The 24,276-nt window shown below is 54.5% G+C and overlaps 1 protein-coding gene across 1 annotated transcript in view; it reads left to right on the top strand.

Annotated features, from left to right (window-relative positions):
• SLC7A5 (solute carrier family 7 member 5) overlaps positions 1-20,623 on the top strand; it is a 42,826-nt gene extending 22,203 nt beyond the window's left edge. Inside the window, exons 4-11 of the mRNA XM_025042522.1 lie at positions 9,652-9,757; positions 10,458-10,502; positions 10,968-11,091; positions 12,097-12,200; positions 12,622-12,718; positions 14,172-14,321; positions 16,531-16,708; positions 17,899-20,623. Of these exons, the coding sequence (XP_024898290.1) occupies positions 9,652-9,757; positions 10,458-10,502; positions 10,968-11,091; positions 12,097-12,200; positions 12,622-12,718; positions 14,172-14,321; positions 16,531-16,708; positions 17,899-17,954 (860 nt within the window). The 3' untranslated portion in view covers positions 17,955-20,623. The remainder of the gene's footprint in view (positions 1-9,651; positions 9,758-10,457; positions 10,503-10,967; positions 11,092-12,096; positions 12,201-12,621; positions 12,719-14,171; positions 14,322-16,530; positions 16,709-17,898) is intronic.
• The last annotated feature ends 3,653 nt before the right edge of the window (positions 20,624-24,276 follow it).

Raw genomic sequence — 24,276 nt, 5'->3', positions numbered from 1 at the left:
ACTTCCTCTTGGGAGTGTGCATCCAACCAGTGATGTTAGGTCACCCAGGAAGTCCTTGAAATACCACCTGTGGGTGAGCCAAACAGGCAGGGCTGGGATGGGCCAGAATCTGCCTTTAATCCCTACCGCTGCTTCTCTGGGTACTCCCATTATACTCCACAGCCTTTCAGGGGCCTAAGGTTCCAGCATCTTCCTGAAGACAAGACTTTATCTTACTCCTTATTCCTCGGGTGTCAAGGAACTTGGCCTCTTGGAGAGCTCAGCAGTTAGGACTGATGGGGGAAAAAATCCATTCCGTACCTACCAGACTTTGTCTGGTCAGAAGATGGGTCATTTGATAGAAACTTTGCTTGTGAAGGCATTTCTTAGCTGATAGGATCAAATACAGAAAGTTGAGGAATGTAGCAGGGGGGAACCTGACTTTCGTAAAAACAAATTTCAGTGGGGATAGCAAAGAGCTTTTGTTCAGCTTGAATACATAATGTGTTTATAATTCCGTTGCTGTCGAAAACATCCTACCACCCTAAAGCACTTCCTTTTTGAACTTGGGATATAGTGCGGTGTCTGCAAAATTCCTGTCTCCTGTTTTTCTTTAAGAGATTTACTTTGTTCCCAGATGAATGCCTTCCTTTCCAGAGGACACATTGTTGAAAACGTTGACCCCTTTGTCCCACAACAGTTGTCTGACTCTCCTTCCCTCTCGAGTAGCCTGCTCTTTCCCCGTGGATCCCTGTGCTGATGGGCGGGAAGGAGGGCTGGGTCCTTCTGGCAGGGGCTCAGCTATATGTGCTGAGATTGGCCTCTGGCTATCTTGTGTCTGGAGAATATCACCTGTCATCTGGCAGACTGGCCCAAGCACTTTCTCTCTGCACCCTTGGGGCCCACTCCAGGTACCCAGGTGGTCCGGGGCTGCAGAAGGGGCTTGGGGTGGGGCCCAGCAGGCCAGGGTTCAAGTCCAGCCGGCCATTTGTCAGCCACCAGGCCTCTTTTGGCCTCATTTCCTCATTGCCGTAAGACCCATGAACAGTCTTGCCCTCGTTCTTCACCAGAACTTTCTGAGGCTCCAAGTGTGGTTCTGTGCAGAGACCCAATGAGGACACAGCCCTGCTATCCAGTACTATGGCACGGGGACATCAAATATAACATGAACAGGAAAATCGTAGATGGGCTGACTGGGCTCCAGGGCAGACCAGGAAGGTCCTTCTGAGGGTGGGAAGGAGTGGCCGGATAAAGGCACAGAGTTTAACGTGACAAAGGGATTGCTCTGTAGGGCCCCAGGCTGAGGTCTTGGGTGTGAGAGGAGCTCAGATTGCCCCTGTGGCTGGGTGTGGGGGATGCTGGGTGAGCAGGGCATGCGAGGCCATCTGAGGTGCCTGGATTCACTCCCAGTCTTTTCAGCAGGGGAGACTGAGCCCAGGTGGGCATTTCAGATCTGGGTGGCCAGAGTAGCCATCACAGGAAGCGTGGGTGGGGTGGCTTGGCTGGGGGTTGGGGGAAGGCCATGAAGAGAAGCAGGCAAATTGCGACTCAGGAAGAACCTTCCAGCCACCTCCACCCGCCTTTGTCCTTTTTGTCTGTCAACTTACCTGTGACGCCCTGCAGGGTCCATAGCCCCAAGGTCAGGCTGTTCCTAAAGCCGAGCAGCATTTCTGAGACCTGGAGGGTGGGAGGAGGGTGGGAGTGGGGTGTAGAAGGATCCTCCCTCGTGCCTGTGTCCTTTGCCGAGGACGCACAATGGAACCCTTGTGGTTTTCCTGCGGCATCCGGTGGAAGAGCAACTCGTGTCTCCTTGAGCAGTTACAGAGTGGATCACAGAGTGGTGCAGATAAAGAGTTCCACAGAAACGCTTTCTTGCCCTTTCACATTGTGTCTGAACAGGATGCCCTACTTGGAGTTATGGGAGGAGATGTCCCCTGCACTGGGGCCCCGTCCCTGGCCCCTTGTCTCCTCAGCCTCCACAGCAGCTCACACTAGCTTACGCAGCCACTGGGACGTTGTCTTAAGTGCCAGGAGACCTGGTGTGGTTAGCAGTGGGAGCAGAGGCACTTAGAGTCCTCGTCGATTATCTCCTGTGTCTAGCACTGTCCCACGGTGACTGGGAGATGGGGGATCGAGGAAGCATGGGAGATGTCCCCTGGCCAGAAGGAGCAGCCTTGCAGTAGGGAAGGCCCAGGCAGGCCTGTGAGTGACAGTGTTCTCCCAGAGCTAGAGAATGGTCTGAGTCACTTTACAGTTTGCGTTTGGTTCTCTGGTTAATGGACCCCCAGGGTTCAGAGAAGCAGTGGCCTGTCCAATCCCATGTATCAGTGTTAGCAACCCCACAGGGCCTGTGATGATCACCATGTTCTGGGACATGAGCTCTCTCGGTGGAAGGCCCCGACTGTCCTGCCTGAGAGTGCAGTGATGGGCTTTATGGGGGAGGTGGTGGGAAAAGTCCACTCAAACAGCCTAGGCAGCCAGGAACCCCAGGCAGGGGCAGGTAGGAAGGAGCCACTCGTCTGGGAGTGCCTGGGTCTTGAGGATGCCTCTCCTTGGTTACCTTGCCTCCTGGAGCCTCAGTTTCCTAGTCTGTGAAATGGTGATACTAGCAACAGCAGCCCCAGGGCCTTCGGGGCCATCTCTTGCTGCCATGAAATGTTGCCAGGCACCTTGGCGGCCAGTACGATGGGTTGTCCTCCCTTGAAGGGAGGGAGGGGATCCGCACATGGAATGCTCCCAGGCCTGGCCTCCTTACATTAGGGCACCTGAGGCAAAATTCATCTCAGAGGGAATCAGCTTCATGCCATGACTGTAGGTTGCTGTAACCTGTAGGTGGGGCATGGGTCTGGGATTCGGTTCTCTGCACCAGTCATCCATGCCCCAGAAGACAGGGATGGGGCTGAGGGCCGGTCTCCTCTCGAATGCCCAGTGTTGATCACATGGCAGACATGGGAGCCCCCTCAGCCACCGTGGAAGAACTTGTGGCGATGAAGCTACAATAGAGGGAAGGTTTGTTGCTTTTCCTGTGGGTGTTCTTTGATAACTTTTAATTGAGTTCTTTCATCAGGCCTGCACGGCTCTGTGCTAAGTCAGCATCCAGAATCATAATAGATTTGCAGTCACATGAGATGCCACCCTCTGAGATGAAATCAAAGGCCCAAAAGTTGGGCTCATGCCCACTGCCGCCCTCAACTCACTGTGCCTTGGGCGGTCAGCCGCATGGACAGAGCAGTCAGGGCCAGAGCTGCAGCTTTTTTTTCCCCACAAAGTCCTATGCTGGCACGGTAGATTCTCAGCCTGTGCAGTGGGAAGAGGTCCTTTCCAACTGGAATTTGTGTCTTGAAGCTGATCGTGAGGCCAAGGAGCCAGCTTTGCCAGGAGTTGAAAAGACTATACCACAGACAGACAGCTGTGGAAGAACTTGTGGCGATGAAGCTACAATAGTAGTAAATGAGCACTGTCCTACCCTCGGCCTCCCCTGAACCCAGGTTCCTGTCGCATCACCATTCCCAAACATGAGGCAGGGCCAGAGTGGATGAGGGACTGGACCCAGGGCCCAGGCCAAGCCTGCTGAGCGTTTGACCAGGCCTTCCCCTGATGAACAGAGGTAGGGCAAGGTCTCTGAGGGATGCGGGGGCTGCAGGGACTGGGGGAGCTCTTTGTTCTCTGATTCCGGAGGCAGAGGGCTGGTGCATCCTCCGGGCGGGAGGAAGGGCCACTCCTGGTCCTGTTCCTACATGCACGTGGCTGCTGGGCTTCTCTGAGGCTGGGAGTACACCCTTCCCCTCCCCCCATCCCCCCGGGTGATAGTTTCCATGGCTGCGTGTGTGAGACACAGGAATTTGGGCTGGTTTTCCCTGAAGTCAAAAGGCCCCGGGGCCTTTTGAATGCTCCCACCCCAATTACTTTGGTTCTCTGGGGGATCTCAGTGGGTAGGAGGCCAGCATTGCCTGGTTCCCAAGGCAGTCTGTGACCCTGCAACTTGCCAAAGGGCCCAGTATCTGGCTGTGTGTTAGCTTTCTCGTTCCCAACAGCCCTCCTGAAGGTGTTACTAGTGGCTACATTTTTTAAGGGGAGAAAGGCAGACGGAAGGTGCAGGGGCTTTGGAGTAGGGATCGTCCCAGGTGGAATGCAAGCTAGAGGTGGCTTTGAGGTTACAGAAAATCCCTAGAGAAGGGGTGGTGTGGTACAGGGAGCCCCACAGTGTGACAGGAGCCATCAGAGTCATACTGTGGGGTCCTAGGGTTCCCACACTCCTACCTTTTGTCCCTTGGGAGGTCCTGCACTACTTCCGTTGCACCATGGTCACTTTCCTGCCTGCCTTCCAGGTGGACTGGGGCCCCATGAAGCTAAAGCTCTAGTAGGCAGAACTGTAAAGTCATTCATCCATGTCTGCCCATACTTGGAGCTCTGTGTTGAAACAAGAATTATGCCTCGGTTTGGGGTCCATGGGAGAGAGGGCCAGGAACAGTTAGTAGATCTGCCTTGGCTAGGGGAACAGTGGCATGTGGGCCAGGCATCTGTCATGCGCTTTCTAGAGTGGGGTCTCAACTTGGCACTATTGCCTTCTGGGACCATCTGTTGTGGGGCCACCTATGCATTGGAGGATGTTGAGCAGCATACGTGGCCTCCCACTAGAGCGGGGTCCCCAACCCTCGGGCTGCAGACTGGTACAGGTCTGTGGCCTGTTAGGAACCAGGCCACACAGCAGGAGGCGAGCAATGGGCCAGCGAGCAAAGCTTCATCCGTATTTGCAGCCGCTCCCCAGCGCTAGCATCACCGCCTCAGCTCCACCTCAGATCATCAGGCATTAGATTCTCATAGGAGCACCGGTCCACCGGTCCCTGGGGCCAGAAAGGTTGGAGACTGCTGTACTAGAGGACCCCCACCACAGCACGAAAACCCCTAGTGTCTCTAGACATCGCTGCATGTGTCCTGGTTGCTGGGGTAGGTGGTAGTTGAGAACCCCACGTGGAGTCCAGAGTCCTCCCTCCTTCCAGGAAGGTGCCCTGTCTCCCATCTCACCTCCACCGTGGCTGCCAGGTATGGAGCAGCTGCTAATAAACATCTTTAACCCATTTCCTGTTTGCTCTGAGAATATTCACCAGCGGCACTTGTGGCTGCAGCGTTTACCCCAAGATAACTCGCGTATTACAGTCCTAACCTTACCCCCAAAGTCTGCCATGGAATATCTCGCTTTTATTATTATTTTCATATTGCTCTAATATATCGATAGTCTTTGGAAACAAATGACATTATTTTGTTTATAGCATTCTGTTTTTACTAGTGGTATTTCCGTTTACAAAATATAGTAGTTCTCGATTGCCGAAAATGGCAGATCCTGGAAAACGTAGCATTCCTACGCATGATGTTAAATGATTGTCGGCAGTGAGGTGCACTTTTTTTCCCAAGTGGGAAAAGGTTTAAATGGAAGTGTGGCCGCCTCACTTCTTGCTGCCCTGGAGACAGGCAGGTGGCCTTCTCACCAGCTCTCCAAACCTCTTATCACCCACCTGCTGTTAGGGCTCCAGCCCCCGTGGAAGCTGAGGGCAGCACAGAGCCACTACTCCTGAGCTGTCACCCCTGAGCTCCTTCAGTCTGAGCCAGCCCTATGGGGGCCGGGCCAAGTGCTACACAGAGCCAGCAGACCTGGTGCCTGCTCCATGGCACCCATCGAGAGAGGGGGCAGGCAGCACACTCAGCCAGCATTTGGTCAGGTGCCTGGTGGAGCTGTGGATCTCCAAATTAGGCCAGCATCCAGCACAGGCAGGCCGAGCAAGCCCAGGAACTCTGCCACAAGTGTACGTGTGTGCTGGTCACTCTCAGGCAGTTCACTCTCAGATCGCTTCCTCCGTCCTTGCACAGTGGGCACGCTGTGCCTGTGAAAGGCGAGAAGCAGGCAACAGGAAAGGGGGACAGCTTCAGGGAGACTTGTGGTGACTTGATTGGGGCCCAAAGCAGCTGAATTCTTGACTGAGCTTTGCCTGCCCTTCCCCACCAAACTGCCCCACCCACCTTACCTCACCACATCCTACCTTGTGCCAGGAGAGAAGTGAAAGGTTTGCTGGCTGTGCTCAAGGTTTTGGGGTCTGGGGGTACTGTCCCCTTGTGCTCTTGGACGTATGCTTTCCTCCAAGGGACTTTGGGAGTGAGGTCCTGGACAACCGAGGGAGGTCCCTTTAGGACAGCTGAGCCACATCTGTTTTAGGAATAGGAGCCTCATGGGCTGGTTGGGAGGGCCCTGACCAAGGTCCCAGGTACAGCTGGGTGAGATGCTTCAATCTGCATTGAAGCTGGAAACAGCTAGTATTTCCCTGGGGTTTCAGAGGCTGGCTGCAAAATCAAGCTGTAAATCCTAGGAAATACCATTCCATGGCAGGAATTTTGTCCCCAGCATGACTGGCTCAAGGAGATGGCTGCCATTTACATGTCAGAACTCTGAGCTGGTGATCTCTTGATAAAAACATTGAAGGCCTCCCAGGACTCAGGGTCGAAAATATCTGGTTCTTACCTGAAAGCCCCAGGCTGTATTTCAGGCCTTGAATCTTATCCTCAACAAGAGCAGTAACCATTTCTCTGCTTCGTAGTGTCTCCAAACCACATGTGCGTGTGCCTGCGTGTGTGTGTGTGTGTGCACACACACACAATGTCACTAAATCAGGATCATGCTCGAGGTGGGAGCCAGCTTTCACAGCTGCACCGATATCTATCCCAGCATGTGGAAAAAGAAATCCAATCTGAATAATAAACAAGGGATTAAAAAAACCTATATTCTAATAAGAAAATGGGGCAGATTAATGTGAAAATTACAAATTCAAGACAAGCCAGCATAATTTATAAGGAACCTTTATCATGAGAGACCTTTAAAGTTCCGAAAGTGGTTGAAAGAGCCTGACCTGGCAGCACCGTGGGCTGAGGCGAGGGATGGGGGATATGTGACCTTTTGGAGATCTGGGCTGGTAGGAGCCATCCTGGGCAGCTCCTCCAGACTCTAGGAGCACCTGCAGTGTCCTAGGGTGGTGTGGACTCGGGCTCATGCATGCAGTACCCAGAGGCAGGTCCCACACCCCTGGGCAGGTGGCCTCACCCCCAGTTTCCCTGACTGTAAGACAGATGTTCCTCTCCCTTCCCCACAGAAGAAGTTGTGGGCAAGGACCTAGGATAGACTGGGCTCTGCAGACACAAAGGAATGCACTTTCCAGAACATCTCACAGGGGAGCAGCTGGGAGGGGGCACAGAGGGGCTCTGAGCACTCTCGAGGTACTGTTGAAGAGCTCACTGTCCTGAGCTGGCTCTCAGTACTGCCCCCACCCACCCTCCTGACCACCCTGTGACCAAGCTGTCCTGGGACTGGACCTCTGAGACAGATTATGTGCAGGGGGCACTCCGGGTGAGTTGCCAGCCACTCTGGAGCCTGTTCTTCTGGTCACAAGACCATGGCCTTGTGGGCGGGCTCATGGCTTCCATGTCCATCCTCCAGCTCAGGAGATCAAAGGCCCAAGTGCTCTTGAAGGATCAGGACAAATAAGCTCCCTGGCAGATTCTAGGATAAGAGACCCATAAGCAGGACCGCGTTTGTTGTGGGAAATCTGGTGCTGCCTTTGAAGTGCGGGCTTCAATTAGGTAAAATGACTGGCTTTATGGGAAGCTCCCTTTCACAGGTCTCTGTGAAAACCTCACATACTGTCACCCTGTCCTGTTCCCAGGATGACTGAGGCTGTCACCCTCATGGACGGCAGGGACTCCTTTGGGGTCCTCGGGCTCCTGTGGGGTCTTCCATCCCCCTGTCCCCCCTGGGGACCTGCTGACCCACTGGCCATGGGTGACATTTACCTGTGCATAGCAGCCCCAGGGCCACAGTGGGACGTGGGCAGCAGCTTCTCATCAGGATGGGGCACAGAGTCTCACATATAGAACCACAGGACTCTGTTAGAAACAGTCCCCAAACAGTCCACACTTGACCAGTAGTTCAGCTCACTCCTCCAGGCGTCGGGTGGGCAGGAGGTGGAATGGGTGCCTCTGTTCCCATTGGTGCCTTTGCTCTTATTTTAAGCCCTCCTTCCTGGAAGGCAGTCACCTGTGAGGTGCATGTCTGTGCCACATCCATCCCGAGAGCCAGGAACTCAAAACCCAGGGTCAAACGACCCTCATCAGTGGAGAGCAGTGTCTGTTGGCACTGGCTGATGGGCTGGCCCCTCTTCACAGAGCTACTCAGGTTCAGGCCCGAGTGTTCCTGAGCCATTTTACAGATGATTAACAGCTTCAGAAAGGGCCAGAAACTGCTCTAGTAGCCAGAGATCTTTCTGAGATACCCACATTTCACAGCGTCTGCTGTACTGGGCTGAATGGTGGCCCCTAAAACACATGGGACCTGTGACTGCACTTATTTGGAAAAAGGCCTCAGATGTTATCAAGTAAAGTAAAGATCAAGATGAGACCATCCTGGATTAGGATGTGCCCAAAATTTAACAAGCCTTCTTACAAGAGACAGAAGAGGAGACACCGGAAGTTCCCGTGAGGAAGGAGGCGGAAACTGGGATGATGCAGCCACAAGCCAAGGATACCTGGGGCCACCAGGAGCTGGAAGAGGCAGGCCTAGAGCCTCCAGAAGGGGCACGGCCCTGCGACACCTGGATTTCAGACTTCTGGCCTCTAGCACTGGAAAAGAAGAAGCCTTTATTGTTTGAGCCCCCATTCTGTTGTCCTCTGATAGGGCGGCCCTGGGACCCTCACATGTGGACCTTCCTGAGCCACAACATAGATCAGATGGGCTTGTCCGTCCATAGGCTCCAAAAGAGGGAGGCTGTGTGCCATGGAATTTAGGGTCTGTTGCAGGTAGAAATGGTCAGCAGAGAAACGGACTGAGCTGTCCAGACCCCACCCCTATGTCCAGGAGCCTAGTGCATTGCCCATCTGGATTAAGGAGCAAGGCTGAGATTCACCCCCCAGGAATACCTATCCAGAAGGTGTTCATGCGGCACTGTCCCCGGGAAGAGACTTTCCATGAAGTCACAGCACCATCAGCCCACACTGTCCTCTCATTCAGCCCAGTTTCTTGGAGGCTGTTGTGTTCCAGGGATGGATCTGAGTCATTTTCAGGTCATTTCGTGCTCTCAGTGGCCATGAGGAGGGGGTATTCAGAATCCTGTCACACAGGTGAGCAGCCTGGCCTAGGTTTAGCAGCTCTCAATCCTCAGGACCCAAAGGGCTAGAACGAAGCTCAGACCCAGGTCCCCCTGACCTGAGGCTCACATCATGGGGTCTTGTATACTCTGAGGTGATCAGGGCTGATCTGCCCCTCCTTCCTGACCTGCACTCCTGTGGAAGCAGACATGTCCCTGTACCTGCCTCAGGAGGCTGGCACTCAAAGTGGCTGAGGGGCTGCAGAGCTGCCATCCCCCTCCCAGGTGGACCGGGGCCCCCTTGGTCACATTCCCCCAGGTCACGGCAGAATCATGCTCACCTTGCCCGCATTCCCAGCCGCAGGTTAAGTCTGGAGAATGCGTCGGTGGCCCAGCAGGTGCATTTAATTTGTCGCGGTAGAAAGCCTTCACCCCACCGGTTTTGTTTGTTACTGTATTTTGCTCCAGGAGCATTCTGGAACATGTAGCATGACCTCTGTGCAGCGCTCTGTAACCCAACATTCTTTTCTGCCTGTTTGGCCTTTGCTAGGTGATGTGTCCAATCTGGATCCCAAGTTCTCATTTGAAGGCACCAAACTGGACGTGGGGAACATCGTGTTGGCGTTATACAGCGGTCTCTTTGCCTATGGGGGATGGTAAGTTCCAGAATGTCTGGGTCCTCGGGCCTTGGGACATGCAGGCCGGGCCCGGAGGTGTCCAGAAATCCAAGACATCTCTTGGCTGCCCACAGGCAGTTTTAGAGAGTTGCAGGAAACACTCTTGGATCTGTTCTGAGCCCCTCACATCCTGAAAAAGCACAGAGTGGATGCCACAGCAGCCCTCGGTTATTTCTACACTGTGTCTTGGCCTCTGAGAAGGTGGCCCTATAAGTTAATCTTTGCTGACAGGTGTGAAGCACTTGGGCTCAAAAGCCTGGGCCTGGTGGTTCTCGGCCTTTTCCCCACCGAGAGCAGAATGCCTGCCTGGAGCTTTCCCTGTGAACTTTCTGTTCTCTTGCGTCCCCAGCTGTGGCCCTTCTCTCAGGCCGGGCTATACTAGGCCACGAGAATGGTTGCCACGTGGCAGGGAAATGGAGAAGGTGCTGGAAGACGGATCGGGGAGAGGACAGGGGTGATTAAGGCGATGGGCCCGTTGGAGGCATAGGTGTCCCGAGGGAGCAGGACTGTGCCCTTGCCCCCAAGTGCACACCTAGAGCGGCCCCCAGTGGTGGGTGAGGGGTTTTCTCTCTAGGGGCCCAGAGCGGCCAGCAGGGGCTCCCATGGGTTCTGCGTTCTTATTTTTCCCCTAATGACTTTGGAAGGATTGTATAATTAAATTCTCTTCTTTAAATTCTAGGAATTACTTGAATTTTGTCACAGAGGAGATGATCAACCCATACAGGTACACGTGTGAACAGACATTTTTTAATTTATTATTTCAGTGTCAGAGAAGGAAGAATCCTGGTTCTGCTGGGAACCCAGCCGTGGGCCCAGCACAGTTGCTGACGAAAGCAGTGCAGGGCCTTTGGGGAGGGGTCTTGGGGTGAAGAGGTGCTGGGTTTTAGCCTTAAGCCAGCCGCACAGTGGCTGTGTGACCTTGAACAAGATACCCTTGAAATGTGCAGGAGCACCCATTTCACAGATGGAGAGCAGAGGCTGGCAGGGTCAAGTCACTAGCCCAGGTTCACACAGCTGCTCAGACCCAGGCGCCAGCTTCCAGCTGGTAATTGGTGATGGTGACAGCTTCCCTGCTTACCACCTTCCTCATGCAGTGAGGCTCAGAACCAGGTCCTGTGTGTTGGGCAGCCATTAGGGTTGGTTCTGTTTGGAGCTGCACTTTGGTGACGTGGCCTCTCGTTCCTTCCAGAAACCTGCCCCTGGCCATCATCATCTCCCTCCCCATCGTCACCCTGGTGTACGTGCTGACGAACCTGGCCTACTTCACCACGCTGTCCAATGAGCAGATGCTGACATCCGAGGCTGTGGCCGTGGTAAGATGCCCCCTGCCAGTGTCTACCCAGATCACCAAGAGGCTGAGGCCGGCCCTGCCGCCAAACGGTGCTCCTGCTTGGAGGGGTTGAGCCGTGCTCTGCCAGGCCCACTAGAGAGTGGGGAGCACTGGTCCTCAACTCTGGCTGCTCGTGAGAATCCCAGTGGGCTTTAAAAGTGCTGGTGCCCAGGCCGCACCCTGGGCCACTTTTAAATCAACATGTCTGCAGCGGTCCCGGCATCAGTCATTTTTAAAGTCAAGTATGGAGGGGGTGAATCCATTGTGGTGACTTGGGAGGCCCATTTCGGTGAGTGAGGTCTGCAGCCCAGAGCACAGGGATGTAGGTCTCGGCAGCCTTTCCTTACCTTCTTTCTATTTACATACTGAGCCACCTCTGCTGGGCCTTCTGTACACAGGATTCGGTGGTGGGGGAGCAGCACCCCCAGATCCCATGGTGGCAGCCAGCTGAACATCTACATTATCAGCCTTCCAAACCAAGCAGAGGGGGGCCCCAAATAGAACCAGTGGGCTTTTGAATGCCCTGCGGGGATGCCCATAGGCTCACTTTCCACAGTGTCCTCACCAGCAACTTCAGCAGGTGAGGGTCTGTGCCCACCCATTCCAGCTTCTGAGTAAATACTCACTGAACTATGCTCTGGGCTAGGTGCTGGGGACCCAGCCAGAGACAGGACAGTATTCCCTCGTAGAGTGGACATGTGGGCTGGAAGAAAGACCGGGGACCTGGTCAGCCTGGTGTAGAGAACCAGCGTGTGGGCGTGAAGAGTGAGGCACGGGTGCTATTACAAAGAAGGCTCTGTCCCTGGAGCAGCCCCCAAAGTCCAGACTCCAAGGGGTCACTCATGTGCAGACGTCTTACGAGAAGTGTGTGGGGGGTGTGCGGACAAGTGAGCCGGGGCGGGGCCGTGAGGACAGCACACGGTCCAGGTTGGGGCAGCCTCTGCTGGGTGTCGTGGGGCATAGGGACTCACGCTTGGTGTCTGTCTAGGACTTCGGGAACTATCACTTGGGCGTCATGTCCTGGGTCATCCCCGTCTTCGTGGGCCTGTCCTGCTTCGGCTCCGTCAACGGGTCCCTCTTCACGTCCTCCAGGTGAGCCCACCCAGAGCCACCTTCCCGTACTCGGGCTCCGCGGGAGCCGGGGCAGGAGCAGGAGGGAGGCTGAGCTGGGGAGGCAGTGCCGATGCCACTTTTTAACATTAGCTTTAAAAGTTCTCTTGTTAGATTGAGTAATATATAGCTGTAAAAATGTCCCAATAGCACAGAAATAAAGGACCAGGAACTCTTACCTGCCCAGAGGTGGCACAACTGCTGGGTCCTTCCAGATTCTTTCATGGGTTCATTGTGAACCTTGTCCAGGCAGACGCTGGAGATGAGCAAGACCTCTGAGTTTTCTCCTGTGCCACCTGAGTAGGTCAGGGACACCAGGAAGCCCCTGGGAGGGAGCCTAGCTCTTGACAGCCTACCTAGGTTGCTCTAGGATGAGGCTGACTGCCTGCTCTTCTGTCCACAGACTGTTCTTCGTGGGGTCCAGGGAGGGCCACCTGCCCTCCATCCTCTCCATGATCCATCCGCAGCTCCTGACGCCCATGCCCTCCCTTGTGTTCACGGTAAGCCGGCACCATCCAGTGCCTTCCTTCCCCAGGAGCATTGAAAATGGATTGAAATAGAAGACTGGGGTATCCCTTGAGGATCATCTCTGGAGCAGGAGGCCCGGGGGTGGTGGGCAGAGGCCACAGGGTCCACCTGCATAAGGCCCTCCCAACTTTGCCTGGTGTCACCTGGGCAGCAGGTCGAGGCAGAGACTGAGTTTTAGATAAGTTAATGGTGTTTTCTCATATTGGGCCCTTGTCTGCATGCTCCATTAAACTCAAAAGGGTGCTGGATTTTTTTTGAGCTTTTAATTCCAAAAATAATACATGGTAGTCATAAAACAACTTTGAATAGTCTGGCATGTGTGAAACAAGCTCCACGGGGAAGCATGGTTTATAGGTGGCTTGATGTGCCCCATGCCTCTCTGGAGCTCTGTGGTGTGTTAACAGGTGTGCCCAGCGTTTGTGCTGTTATTTATTTATTCATTCATTCATTCATGCCTGCAGCACCTGATATTCCTACGTGGCGTTTGTATTTTTATTGAGATCACATTGTGTGCATTTTTCTTCACCTTGTCTTAGTCTTTCTGTGCTAGTACACGCAATTTTATTAGTTCTCTATTGCCATGTAGCAAATCAGCCCAAACTGAGTAGCTTAAACAGAAAGCATTCACTGCCAGTTTCTGTGAGGTAGGAACTGGGACTGAACAGCTCGGTGGCCTGGTTCAGGGTCCCTCGTGAGGTAGTAACAAGATGGTGGTCGGGGCTGCAGTCCTGTCTGGACGCTCGGCCAGGGCTGGAGGACCCCCTTCGAGGATGGCTCCTCTCATGCCTGTGGGCAGGAGGCCTCAGTTCCTCAGGGTGTGGGCTTCTACAGGGCTGCCTGAGCTTGCTCAGGACATGATGGCTGGCTGCCCCCTGGGCGTGAGAGCCAAGAGGGACAGCAAGGAGAAAGCCACCATGTTTTTATGACCTAGCCCCAGGAGTCACACTTGCCATTTCTCTCATTCTGTTTGTTAGGAGTGAGTCAGTAAGTATAGCCTGACTTAAGGAGAGAGGACTAGGCTCTACCTAATGATACTGGGACATGTTTAAAACCACACAGAGTTCAACCACAGTTTCAAAACTGCTGTATGGTACTCAGTGGCCTGGATGTACCTGGCCAATTTACGTGGGCCCTGTGCCATGTTCTTGGATTGGTTCCCAGACGTTGGGGTTAAAAGTAATGCCGCAGTAAGCGCTGGGTTTAGGAGTCTGTTCCCTTCCCACTCTCAGTGGGGCCTTTGTTTTCTGAGAAATCGTGTGTTTCTCAGACTGTGTCTTCCTTAAAGCAAGAGGGTGCAAGTACGGTCAGCCCACCCCGCAGGCATCTCCCCACATCAGGGCACCCTCCGTCGTCTGTGGCCGTCCTGCTCCTGGTGCTGGCCCAGGTCCTTCGAGGGCTCACGCTGCCCCATCTCTCTGCTTTCAGTGTGCCATGACCCTGCTGTACGCCTTCTCCAGCGACATCTTGTCCGTCATCAACTTCTTCAGCTTCTTCAACTGGCTCTGTGTGGCCCTGGCCATCATCGGGATGCTGTGGCTTCGCTACAAGAGGCCCGAGCTGGAGAGGCCCATCAAGGTGAGGGCCCAGCTGGTCACGGGCAGCCTAGGCCTGACGCATGACCAGGGCTGGTGGGTCATGTGCTGAAGAAACAGGGTCCCAGTGTCCCCAGGGGCCCTGAGTGGGGAGCTAGCGCCATACAGCTTTTTGGTTCTGCCCTTCTGGCATGTGCCTGGCCAAGCCACTGTCCCACTCCTGGTTGCTACCTCCCCTCTGAACCAGGAGTCAGAGTGTCTCCTGCAGAGGGTTCTGGTGAGAAGCCACCAAGGTAAACATGTGAAGATGCTTCCAAACTCGACATGGATGGCAGTCAATTCAGTTGACAACTGTCTATTAGGGACCTGTCTAGTGCCTGCCAAGTGTGTGATTCCAGGTGTGGGGTTCATCAAAGGACAAAATAGATGCCCCCAGATCCCTGCCTTTCTAGAGCTTATATTCTAGCAAGAATTAGAAGCAATAAATAAGAAACCTGGTGGGAGGGTGATGAGCGTAGTATGGGTGGGCAGGCAGGAAGGGGGAGGTGCCTGACTGGCCTGGGGGCTGCTGAGCAGGACAGCTGGGTGATTGTGAGTAGGTGGCATGTGGGCAGAGGTGAGGTGCCCACATGCTGTCTGGGGAGGGCCAGGCCCTAATGTGTTCGGGGGCACTGTCTGGGGTCGGAGGAGGAGACCATATGGAGTGGGTGGGAGGTGACATCTAAGCCCATACAGCATGGGTGCTGCCAGGACTGGCTCAGCCTTATTGGGTAGCGGTGTTTTAGCACTAGACTATCTGCTGCACCTGGCCTCAGGCAGATAAGCCTCTCCTCATTAAGCAGTACTGAGGGACAGTTGCCCAAGGGTCACCTTGTTTCTTCGAAAAGAGGTGTGATAAAGGGCCCTGCTCCTGCTGGAGAGTCCCAGTGAGCACGTCAGCTTTGACTCATGTCAGGGGAGCGAGAGGGTGGAGCTCGTGGTGGTCACTGGCTAGCGGCTCCTGTCCCTTGTCCAGTCCCCAGTGGCATTTGGCCACCACAGCTGGCACCCATCCGCGGGCCTTCTCCCTGTCTTCCCCATCCAGCAGTCCCACAGAGGCCCGCAGGGCTCAGCTCCCTGCCTTGGAGAGGTTCTCCTGGGGCACCAGGGCAACCTTAGTGCTCCCTGCTGGTGGCGGGCTCTGTCCCCCTGTCACCTGGGTATGTGGTGGGCTTTGTCCCTGTGTCAGGCTGTGTATGTGGTAGGTCTTCCTGTCATTCTGGGCACATGTAGCCTCTGTCCCTGTGTCAGCCTGTGCCTGTGGTGGGCTGACCTCATGTCATCCTGGGCATTTGGTGGGTTCTGTTCCACTGTTAACCTGGGCTGGGGAGGGCCATGCAGTCTGGGCTGATTGGGTGGAACCCTGGCTCCCCCTTCACCTCTGGGGGCCTCTCGCCAGTGTGTGCACAGACGACCGAGTCTGTCTAGACAAGCCTGCCCGGCCGGGTGGGTACAGAAGCAGGACAAGGTTCCTGGAACCGGGCTGGGCTGGGGGCACCCCTGTGGCTGGTCTGCCTTGAACTCTGCGGGTGGGCCTGTCTGCGGCTGTGCAGGCTGGTCAGCCTGCCCACAAAGGCTCTCTGAGAAGGTGGTACCCCTCACTTATTAGTGGGTGGTGGTCGTCTTCCCAGAAGTATGCCCCCATTGGGTGACCTTGGGTGGGTGCTGGGCCAAGGTTTCTATGCTGTGTTGTGGGAACCAGCAAGGTCGACCTCGCCTGACTTTGGGAAGCCTCAAGGGACCAACCTGGTTGTTTGCATTCACCCATTGGTACCGTCTGCACTTTGGGTAATTACTGCTAGGCACTGTGTGCTAAGTGAGGGTAAATGTAGAACTGGGGAGGTCTCAGTTCTCCAGAGACTCTAGCCTCAAAGGAGGCCGACTCAGAGAAAACCAGCACAGGTCAGACTGTGGTAAATGCTGAAAGAGCTTGACAGGCACTTACGACGGCCCTGGGAGTCCAGGCTAGGAGGAATGGGCTCAGAGCCAGGGGCGTAGGGTGTGCTCTGTGGGGTCCCATGGGAGAGGCTGGGTGGGCCTGAGGGGGGAGCATGGCTTAAGCGAGAGCAGGTGGTGGCGGGAGTGGAGCTCATTGAGCGAGGTGGACGGGACTTGCAACGACAGGATGTGGCAGGTGTGGGAAGGGAGCGATAGATGCCAACTGCTAGCATCAGCTCTGGACTGATGCCCATCGCTCCACCCTCTGTCTCCAGGTGAACCTGGCACTCCCTGTGCTCTTCATCCTGGCCTGCCTGTTCCTGATTGCTGTCTCCTTCTGGAAGACCCCTGTGGAGTGTGGCATTGGCTTTGCCATAATCCTCAGTGGCCTGCCGGTATACTTCCTTGGGGTCCAGTGGAAAAACAAGCCCAAGTGGCTCCTCCAAGGCATTTGTGAGTATCTCCCCAATGCAGCCTGGCAGTGAGGCCTCTCTCCATCCCTGCCCGGGGTCCCCCAGCACCCCAGCCTTCTCCGGAGCAGGCTGCTGTCTCATCTAATCCTACAGCCTAGAGCGCGGCTGGGCAGGAGCCGGGGGCTTTTTCATGACGCCGACCAAGGGTTCAGCCACTTGGTGTGTCTGGCGGTGACGTCTGGCCCACGTATTTTAAGGATAAGACGCTCAGCTTGGCACAAGCTAATCTCATAACAAGGGATTCCAGAAAACCAGGCTGCTTTTGCCAAGTAACGAAATCCCACTGCCTGTCGCCAGCTTAAACACAGCGGCTGACCTAGAAAGGCAGAGAAGGAGAAAACAGGATCTCTGCACTGTGGTCATAGGGCCAATTGACAAGCCAAGTTTAGGAGCCTGTACTGAGGCCGCTGTTAATGTGACCCGCTCCTGGAAAAGTCCTTGGTGTTTGCACCCCAATCACCACATCCTAGGTGGCTTGTAAAATCTCCAGGGTGGCCATTCCTGAATTCTGATCGGACCCTGCCCCATGACTAGGACACCGTCAGTCATTTCTGCAGACCTTTGCCTCGAGTCCAGACGAGGCTCCCTGGTAATCATCTTGCAGAGCACTAAAACGGTCCTAAAGCGTGACCCTCTGTCCTGAAATCAACCCCTACAGAGCTTTCATCTGGGCCTCTCATACACACCCGCCTGCTCCACCCCCTCTGCAGGACCATAGGCTGTCATCCAGCAGTGGGCGACCTGGGTGTCTTCCAAGTGGTGGCCCGGGTGTGGGCCCCAGACAGTCCTCCAACACCGAGTCCTCCAACACCAGGACCTATCGTGCCATTGTCGCTCCTAGTGATCTCAGGGTTCTGAAACCAGGGTGAGGCGGAAGGCCAGCACACTCCGCCTGTTGCCCAGTTCCGCGGCCACACCCTGCAGAGCGATTTACAGTCCCTGACAGAGGCTCAGTGTTCCCACTGCTAACCAGGAGTGCAGGCTGGTGCTTACCAGTAGGGAGGCCCACAAGCCCAGTGTACAAATGCTCAGACTTGGAGGTTTCACACCAAGTTCTGGGTTTCTGGCTTCTCTGAGAACCTTAGAAGTCATGGTGACGTGGGGGTCCCTGGCTCCCCAGGCATGTGATCTCATGACCCCCAAATAACTCTACTTTCCCCTCCCCTGCAGTTTCCACAACAGTCTTTTGCCAGAAGCTCATGCACGTGGTCCCCCAAGAGACATAAGAGAGAAGAGCTGGGAAGCGACCGGATGGAAAATGCAGGACGATCGTTTTGAAACAACTCACCCACCTACAAAGCAACTCCAGTCTGTCATCCAGGCAGCTCATCTGAGCACCTCACACTGCCCCTCCACCACGTCAGGTGCGGGGGCTGCTGTGAAAAACTGGTACGAATTTAGTCCCAATAGACGAACTTTTATCAATACCTCCTCAAAAGCGTGAGGCACAAGTGCCGAACTGAGAAGAGGCCGGAGCCCCTGACTGACCATAGACTTACAGACTTTTTGCTATGTTGGGCCCTTTACCCTTCCCACCTTTGTTTTTTTTTGTATTATTATTTTTTTTAACTTAAATTTTGGATCAGGTTGATGCTACCAAGATGATTATTTTTTAAAGAAATGGGGAAGGGCAGGTGGGGAGAGTCTTCTGTCTCCCCTAACTCTGCCCGCAGCATGATGGGCCTCGGAGGGATCAGGTCCTGTCGTCAGGTGTGACCCCCAGGGCCCGTCTCTAGCACAGTCTCGCAGGAGGAGGGATTCTGAGAGCCACACACTCCTGCTGCCAATGAGCTGCTGAGACTCGGCCTCACCATGTGGACAGTAGACTTGCACTAACAGACACGTGTGCTAAGCTTCCTTATTTTTTTGTTATAGATGTAGTGACATTGGGAAAACTAACGCAGGGCTTAACGTTTCTATCATAAAGACCTGAGGAAGATGCCTCCTTAGCCCCCGAAACGAGAGAAAACCTCAGTGAAACAGCTGCTTCCGGAGTGGTTTATAGGAGAGCAAAGGACTTGGGCTGATTCTGTTGCCAGCCCCACCTCCACAGAAAGAGCAGGTTCCTGTGTCTGGTGTTGGCAGCCACTGGGTCTCTGAGCAGGGGTCATGGGCAGCTGGTCCATCCTGGAGTTCTCGTAAGGATGTGCAGAATAGGGCTGGTTTCTGGGTTAGACCCTGGTCGTACAAGACGCCATGGGGCTCCTGGACCACAACCCGAACAAAGGCACAAAGGCAGGAGGATTCAGGCTTCTCCAGGCAGGTGGTGGGCAACACTCTAGGTCTTGCCTGCAGGTAATGCTGCCTCCTGGCACATCGTACATCTGGTTTGGGAACTGACTCTATTCCTCTCAGACGAAGCGCCAAACTTGAAATCTGGAAACAGACAAGATAAGGAGGGCTTCCCATTGGGTTCCAGAAGACGGCCCCTCCCAGGGTGCACAGAATCGGCCTCCCTGGCTGGTTGGCAACCCCAGCAGTCTGTCTGAGACTGGCTCCTGGCCATTGTGCCACCATCCCCTGCCACAACCTATGTAACCTGTCCCAGACTCAATTCCAGACAGAGCCCAGCCCAACTTTGCCCTTCTGACTCTAGAAGCCGCCCTGACTCTCGGGTTTTGACTCCCAGCTCAGCACACCGATCCTCCTTTCCAGAGAGGCTGTGTTAGCAGGCTTTGGTCCATGTGGTTCCCATGGTATTTTTCCCAAGGGAGGCAGCTGAGGCCCAGCTAATGTGTCTGGCGACCGGCTGGCTTTTCTGAGCTGTCAGTACATCCAGGGAGCAGCCTGGGGACCAACATCAGCTAAGGTCAGGTCATCCTCTAGGCCCCTGTGTTAGGGGCCGGGAGAGGCTTGGCCTTAGCCTCTGACCATTGACCTTGCCCCAGGAGGCAGTCGAGCTGAGCTCTCAGGCATCAGGCCTCAGTGCTCAGCCTTGTGAGCTCCGAATGGCCTGTTCAGCTTCTGACACCCCCTTAGGCTTCAAGACCCCCACACGGTGCAGTGGATCCAGAGGAACCTGACAAATAGCTGGGCCTTGAGAATGAAAGGATGTCGGCCAGATGTTCATCCCTCCCCTCCCCACCCCGTGCTGGGAGGAAGTAGGGAAGTAGGGCTGGTCAGGAGACCTGATGGCTCCTGAAGCTTGAGAGCAGACCTCCACAGAAGTCTCCATCCTCCTGGAGCCATAGTTTACTCATCTGGAGTGGAACTTGACATCTGAAGGCAGGAAGTCACAAGACTGATTATTGACTTTGTGTATTGGGCAAAACTTCCCAGGGATAGCCGAGAGTCCCAGGGTTCCCTCTTAACACTGGGGCAGGAACTGAAGGAGACAGTGAGAGGTCAAAGGTGGTTCCGGAATGTGGCTCTCCCCAGCATCTGGGCTGGGACCTCTGCTGTGAAGGCAGGTTGGGGGACCCAGCCCAGCTCAGGGACCCTCTTCAGAAGGCAGGGACTGCATCTCGAAGTGCCGAGTCAGGCCTGCTTGCTGAGCGGTCCACCTGTGGCTATGAGGCTCTGCCCACCCGCCGACACCCTGGGACCCTGCCGTGTTGGCATTTGGGGAGGCAGAGACTTTGCTCTTTCTGACTACTGACAAGTGTCCTGAGCGTTCACATTTGTGGCAGTTAGTTTTGTTTTAAACCAAACCCTCGTATGACCGGCAGGCGTTTGTTTATTCATTTTGCTGTTCCATTTTGTCCTAATGTCTCGCTAACGTAGAGGATGCTGTCAGCATCACATTTATTTATTTGCAGAGTCAATTCAACCTAGCTTCTGTGATGCATTTTCACCATTCTTGCATCTCTGTCATTGTTCCCAGCCACATCATTGCTGCCACTGTGATGTCATCCTGGCCAGAATACCTCTGCCATGAATTGATGTGTAGCTTCAATGTCTTTCCTCCAGTTAATAGCTAACCTGTTAACACTTGGCTGGTTTGGGGTGGGGAGTTCTGTTTTTATGTGTGTGTGTGGGGAGGGGTTTGTTTTTTAAAAAAAAAAAAACGATCAGAATTATAAATACTGCTGGTGGCCTGTGTTCTTTTCTTCACCAAATTCTGGGAGTTAGGAATGGATTGATCGTGTGCCTCTTGGCCCACCTGACTCTTTCATTTATTTATTCACTCACTCACTGACAGACTCCTGGAGGCTGGACAAGGAGGCCGCGGCCCCTGATAACACACTCAATGGGTGGTGAAGGCTGTGAGGGAGGCGCAGGGCTGAGCTAGAATTCAATGTACCTCTTGGGAGGGGAATTGAATTCAAGACTAAAGAGGTGAGTGGAGAGAATATTCTAGGCCCTGAGGTGGGATGAGCTTGGCCATAGGCCTTCAGGTGACTGGTTGCTGCCAAGACCAGTACAAGGAGGTCAGGGAGGAGGCAGACATGCCAGGAGAGAAGGGACAAGCACATTTCCTCAGTTCCATTGCATCCCTGAGAGTATCTGGTCCTGGAGTGGACACGGCTGAGAGTCACACCACCTCTTTCATGGCCCGCTCTCATTTAATTCAGATCAACTCCATTCCAAGCATTACCGTTTGAACAGGGTCCTGAGGACAGGAGGGGTATAGGTGTGCCAGGATGGAAAGGGATTTGCGGAGTGTCCTCATTCTGAACCATGGTGAGGTTACAAGGACTATCCATGGCAGCTGTCCAGTGAGCCCTGGCCAGGGGCTCAAACACAAAGGCTGGGCCTGGTGGCCTCGGGTGCTCACTGAGGCGGCTCCCATCTCTCCTGCAAGCAGTGGGGCTGCCAGATTGGCTTGGGGCAGGGAGTGCCACCTAGAGCCACCTGCAGTGTGCAAAATCCCTCTGAGTGCCAGGTCCCAGTGCTGCTGGCCGCTTGTGAGAACAGCTGGGTCCCCAAATCACCAAATGCATCCTGCATTCTGGACCCCAAAGCAAGGCAGGCCTCCAAAAGAGTACATGGAGGAATTCTCCTTCCTGTATGCTAGGTGGGGGCGTGGAGGTAACAGGTGGGAGACAGGATCGCAGGGCCTGAGTGGCCGGGGGCTATTTGTGCAGGGCCGGTCAGAGCTTGCCTGCCTCGGCTGCACCCATACCCCTACCAGGTCAGTTGCCCACAGTGGTTCTCCTGCCCAGGCTACCAAAGCATCGTGTTGCTCCACTTGGCTGCTAGACCTCTTACTCCAGGAAGCCCAGCTGAACAGATATTCCAGGGGCAGCTCTGTGTGACTGCACAGATCACAATGCATCAAGAAGAGCATTAAAACCCTCTGTTTGCATGGAAACAGGTGGAAAACAAAGAGGCATGAAAGATTGGGAACCTCATCAGTGACCCTTGGTCCAGACCCGTGCGGCTGGCCCCTCCCCCAGCCGGGGACAAGCCTCTCCTTTCACTGTTGCCGATGGAAAAGAGTCTGAACCCTTGAAAGGACAATTCTCAGACAAACCCAAACAAACCATCCCACGTGCGTGGTCAAAGCAGAGCTGTCCAGTCCAGCTCTTTTATTTTAAGAGAGACGGGGATAGTGAGAGAAGATGGGAGCGAGAGAGCTTGAGATAGAAGAGGAAGGGATTGGGGGCAGGGGAGAGAAAAATGTCCACGGGGTGGAGGTGCCAGGGGCACATTTAAAACAGTCAACAATTACTCAACTGCTGTGCGTGGAGAGGAACGTGTGTTTGGAAGAAAAAGAGAAGGGGGAGGCGAAGCTGGGCGGCTCACTGCTACAGGAGGAGACGTTTCCTCATGATCCCCGTATTCTTAGAACATTCTTCCAGGCTCACCAACTTCACCATGTACCTATGTCTGTGGAACCAGTGAAGGGGGCTTTGTGGGGTCACGCCATCAGCAACGAGGCAGGAACCACTGACATGGAAAGCCACCCTTGTCTGTGGAGTTAGCCAGAACCACCACGAGCACGTGGGATTTGGGCAGGCCGTGGGAATGGGAGTGACATCGGGGCCAAGTGGGAGAGCTTGAGAACCTGCAGATGTCCCCAGGACCCCAGAGAGGAAGCAGGGCTTCCACCTCGAGAGCTCTTTTGATCATGTCCCCTGCCTCTGGTCAGGATCCCTTCATGCGTCTTAAACACATGACACTTCTCTGGCCTCTGCAAAGAGTTCATATAAGTCCTTGTGGATCTCCCAACAACCTCTAGAGAGTGGGAAAGTGGGAGGGGCCCTAAACCCAAGTTCGGGTCATTAGTCCACTCCCCACTGGGAGCTGCAGATGCTAACTGTCTGAAGGGGCCCAAGCACCTTCACTCTCCTGCCAGAAACTTCTAAACTCCCCCGTGTGTATGCCCACACCAAACAGGCTGTGTGCTGCCCTTTTCGCTTTTTGGGATGCAGTTCCAGCAAGACCTAGTTCTTTCTCTTCCAGCCAAGGGGTGACTTAATTCTGCAAGTGGAATTCAGTTATGTGATTAAAGTCAAACACTTAAATCACACAAAACGCCTTGGGTAAATAGGCTGGTCACAGAGGCTAGTCTCAACCAGTTTCACTAGAGCACAAATCCTCTGAGTCAAGGATGGGTGCAGAAGGTTCCAAAAGCTTCCCTCGCTGACTTCTGTGCAGTCCGCTAGAGAATGGCGTGTGGCCCCCCAGGAGGGCTCTTACCCGCTCCAAGGGGGACTCCAGGGCCCAAAGTCAAGGTGTGGGTCTGGCCTCCCCACCTCATCATCCCAACCTTTCCAAGCCCTAACAGATGGTGGCTGCTCCATGCTTGATGGAGCCCTGAACCTCTCGGAGAGGCCTCCTTAATACCCCCGATGGCTCCTGATTCAAGGATGGGAAAGAGGCGCATAGGAGACAAAGGGCTGGGCTTGGTCTCCCTGCCTGAGGTTGGGGTGGGGGTGGGTCACACCCCACGTGGGGAGCGTTCTGCCACACTCATGCCCTTGCACACCCCACAAGCTGATTTCTCTAGCTAGCGAATGTTTTTCCAGTTTTTCCAGAGGGCCACACTCTGTCCTTCTGGCATCCCGGGACCTGGTGGCTGCCCTCGCTCTACTCCTCTAGTTGTGACATTTCTCAGGCTTCTGGTACCCTCGTGGGATAGCCCTGCCTCGTTCTCAAAGAACCACAACAAGGAGGCCCATAGTTCCCACTCGTTTCGTTAAAGTGGCTGCTATTTTATTTCTGGATTTGGCTTTGTCCCTCGAGTTGGGCTGCAAATTCCACAGGGAAGGAATTGTCAAATATAACCCAAATCTGTACCAAGTAAGGAGCAACTTTATTGGAAAGGACTACTGCAAAGGAGATGGGCCATCGCCGTGGCGGGGGACACTGCTCTGACGTGAGATGTGCAGTGTCTCGGGGGGGTAGGCAAATGGTCTCCCTTCCATTGGGGGAGGGGACTGGCTAGAAGGGGCCAGGGTGGGTGTGGGGTGGGGGCACCCGGAAGGTGGGTAGAAAAGCTTTCCCCCGAGGCCAGCCTGTTCCAGGAGGGACTGTCTGCTGGCTCGGACTGAGGGGGCCAAGTTCAGTGATCTGGGAAAGCCCCTGAACTTGGTTTGGTTAACTAGCATTTTGTTCCAGTGGATTGGTGGGGGCAGGCAGTTCAGCTCATCGCTGCTGAGG

This window comes from Pteropus alecto, unplaced genomic scaffold (genome assembly GCF_000325575.1).
Source record: "Pteropus alecto unplaced genomic scaffold, ASM32557v1 scaffold7, whole genome shotgun sequence".
Taxonomy (NCBI): domain Eukaryota; kingdom Metazoa; phylum Chordata; class Mammalia; order Chiroptera; family Pteropodidae; genus Pteropus; species Pteropus alecto.
Note: the sequence above shows the minus strand (reverse complement) of the source record. Positions and strands in the feature narration are given on the sequence as shown.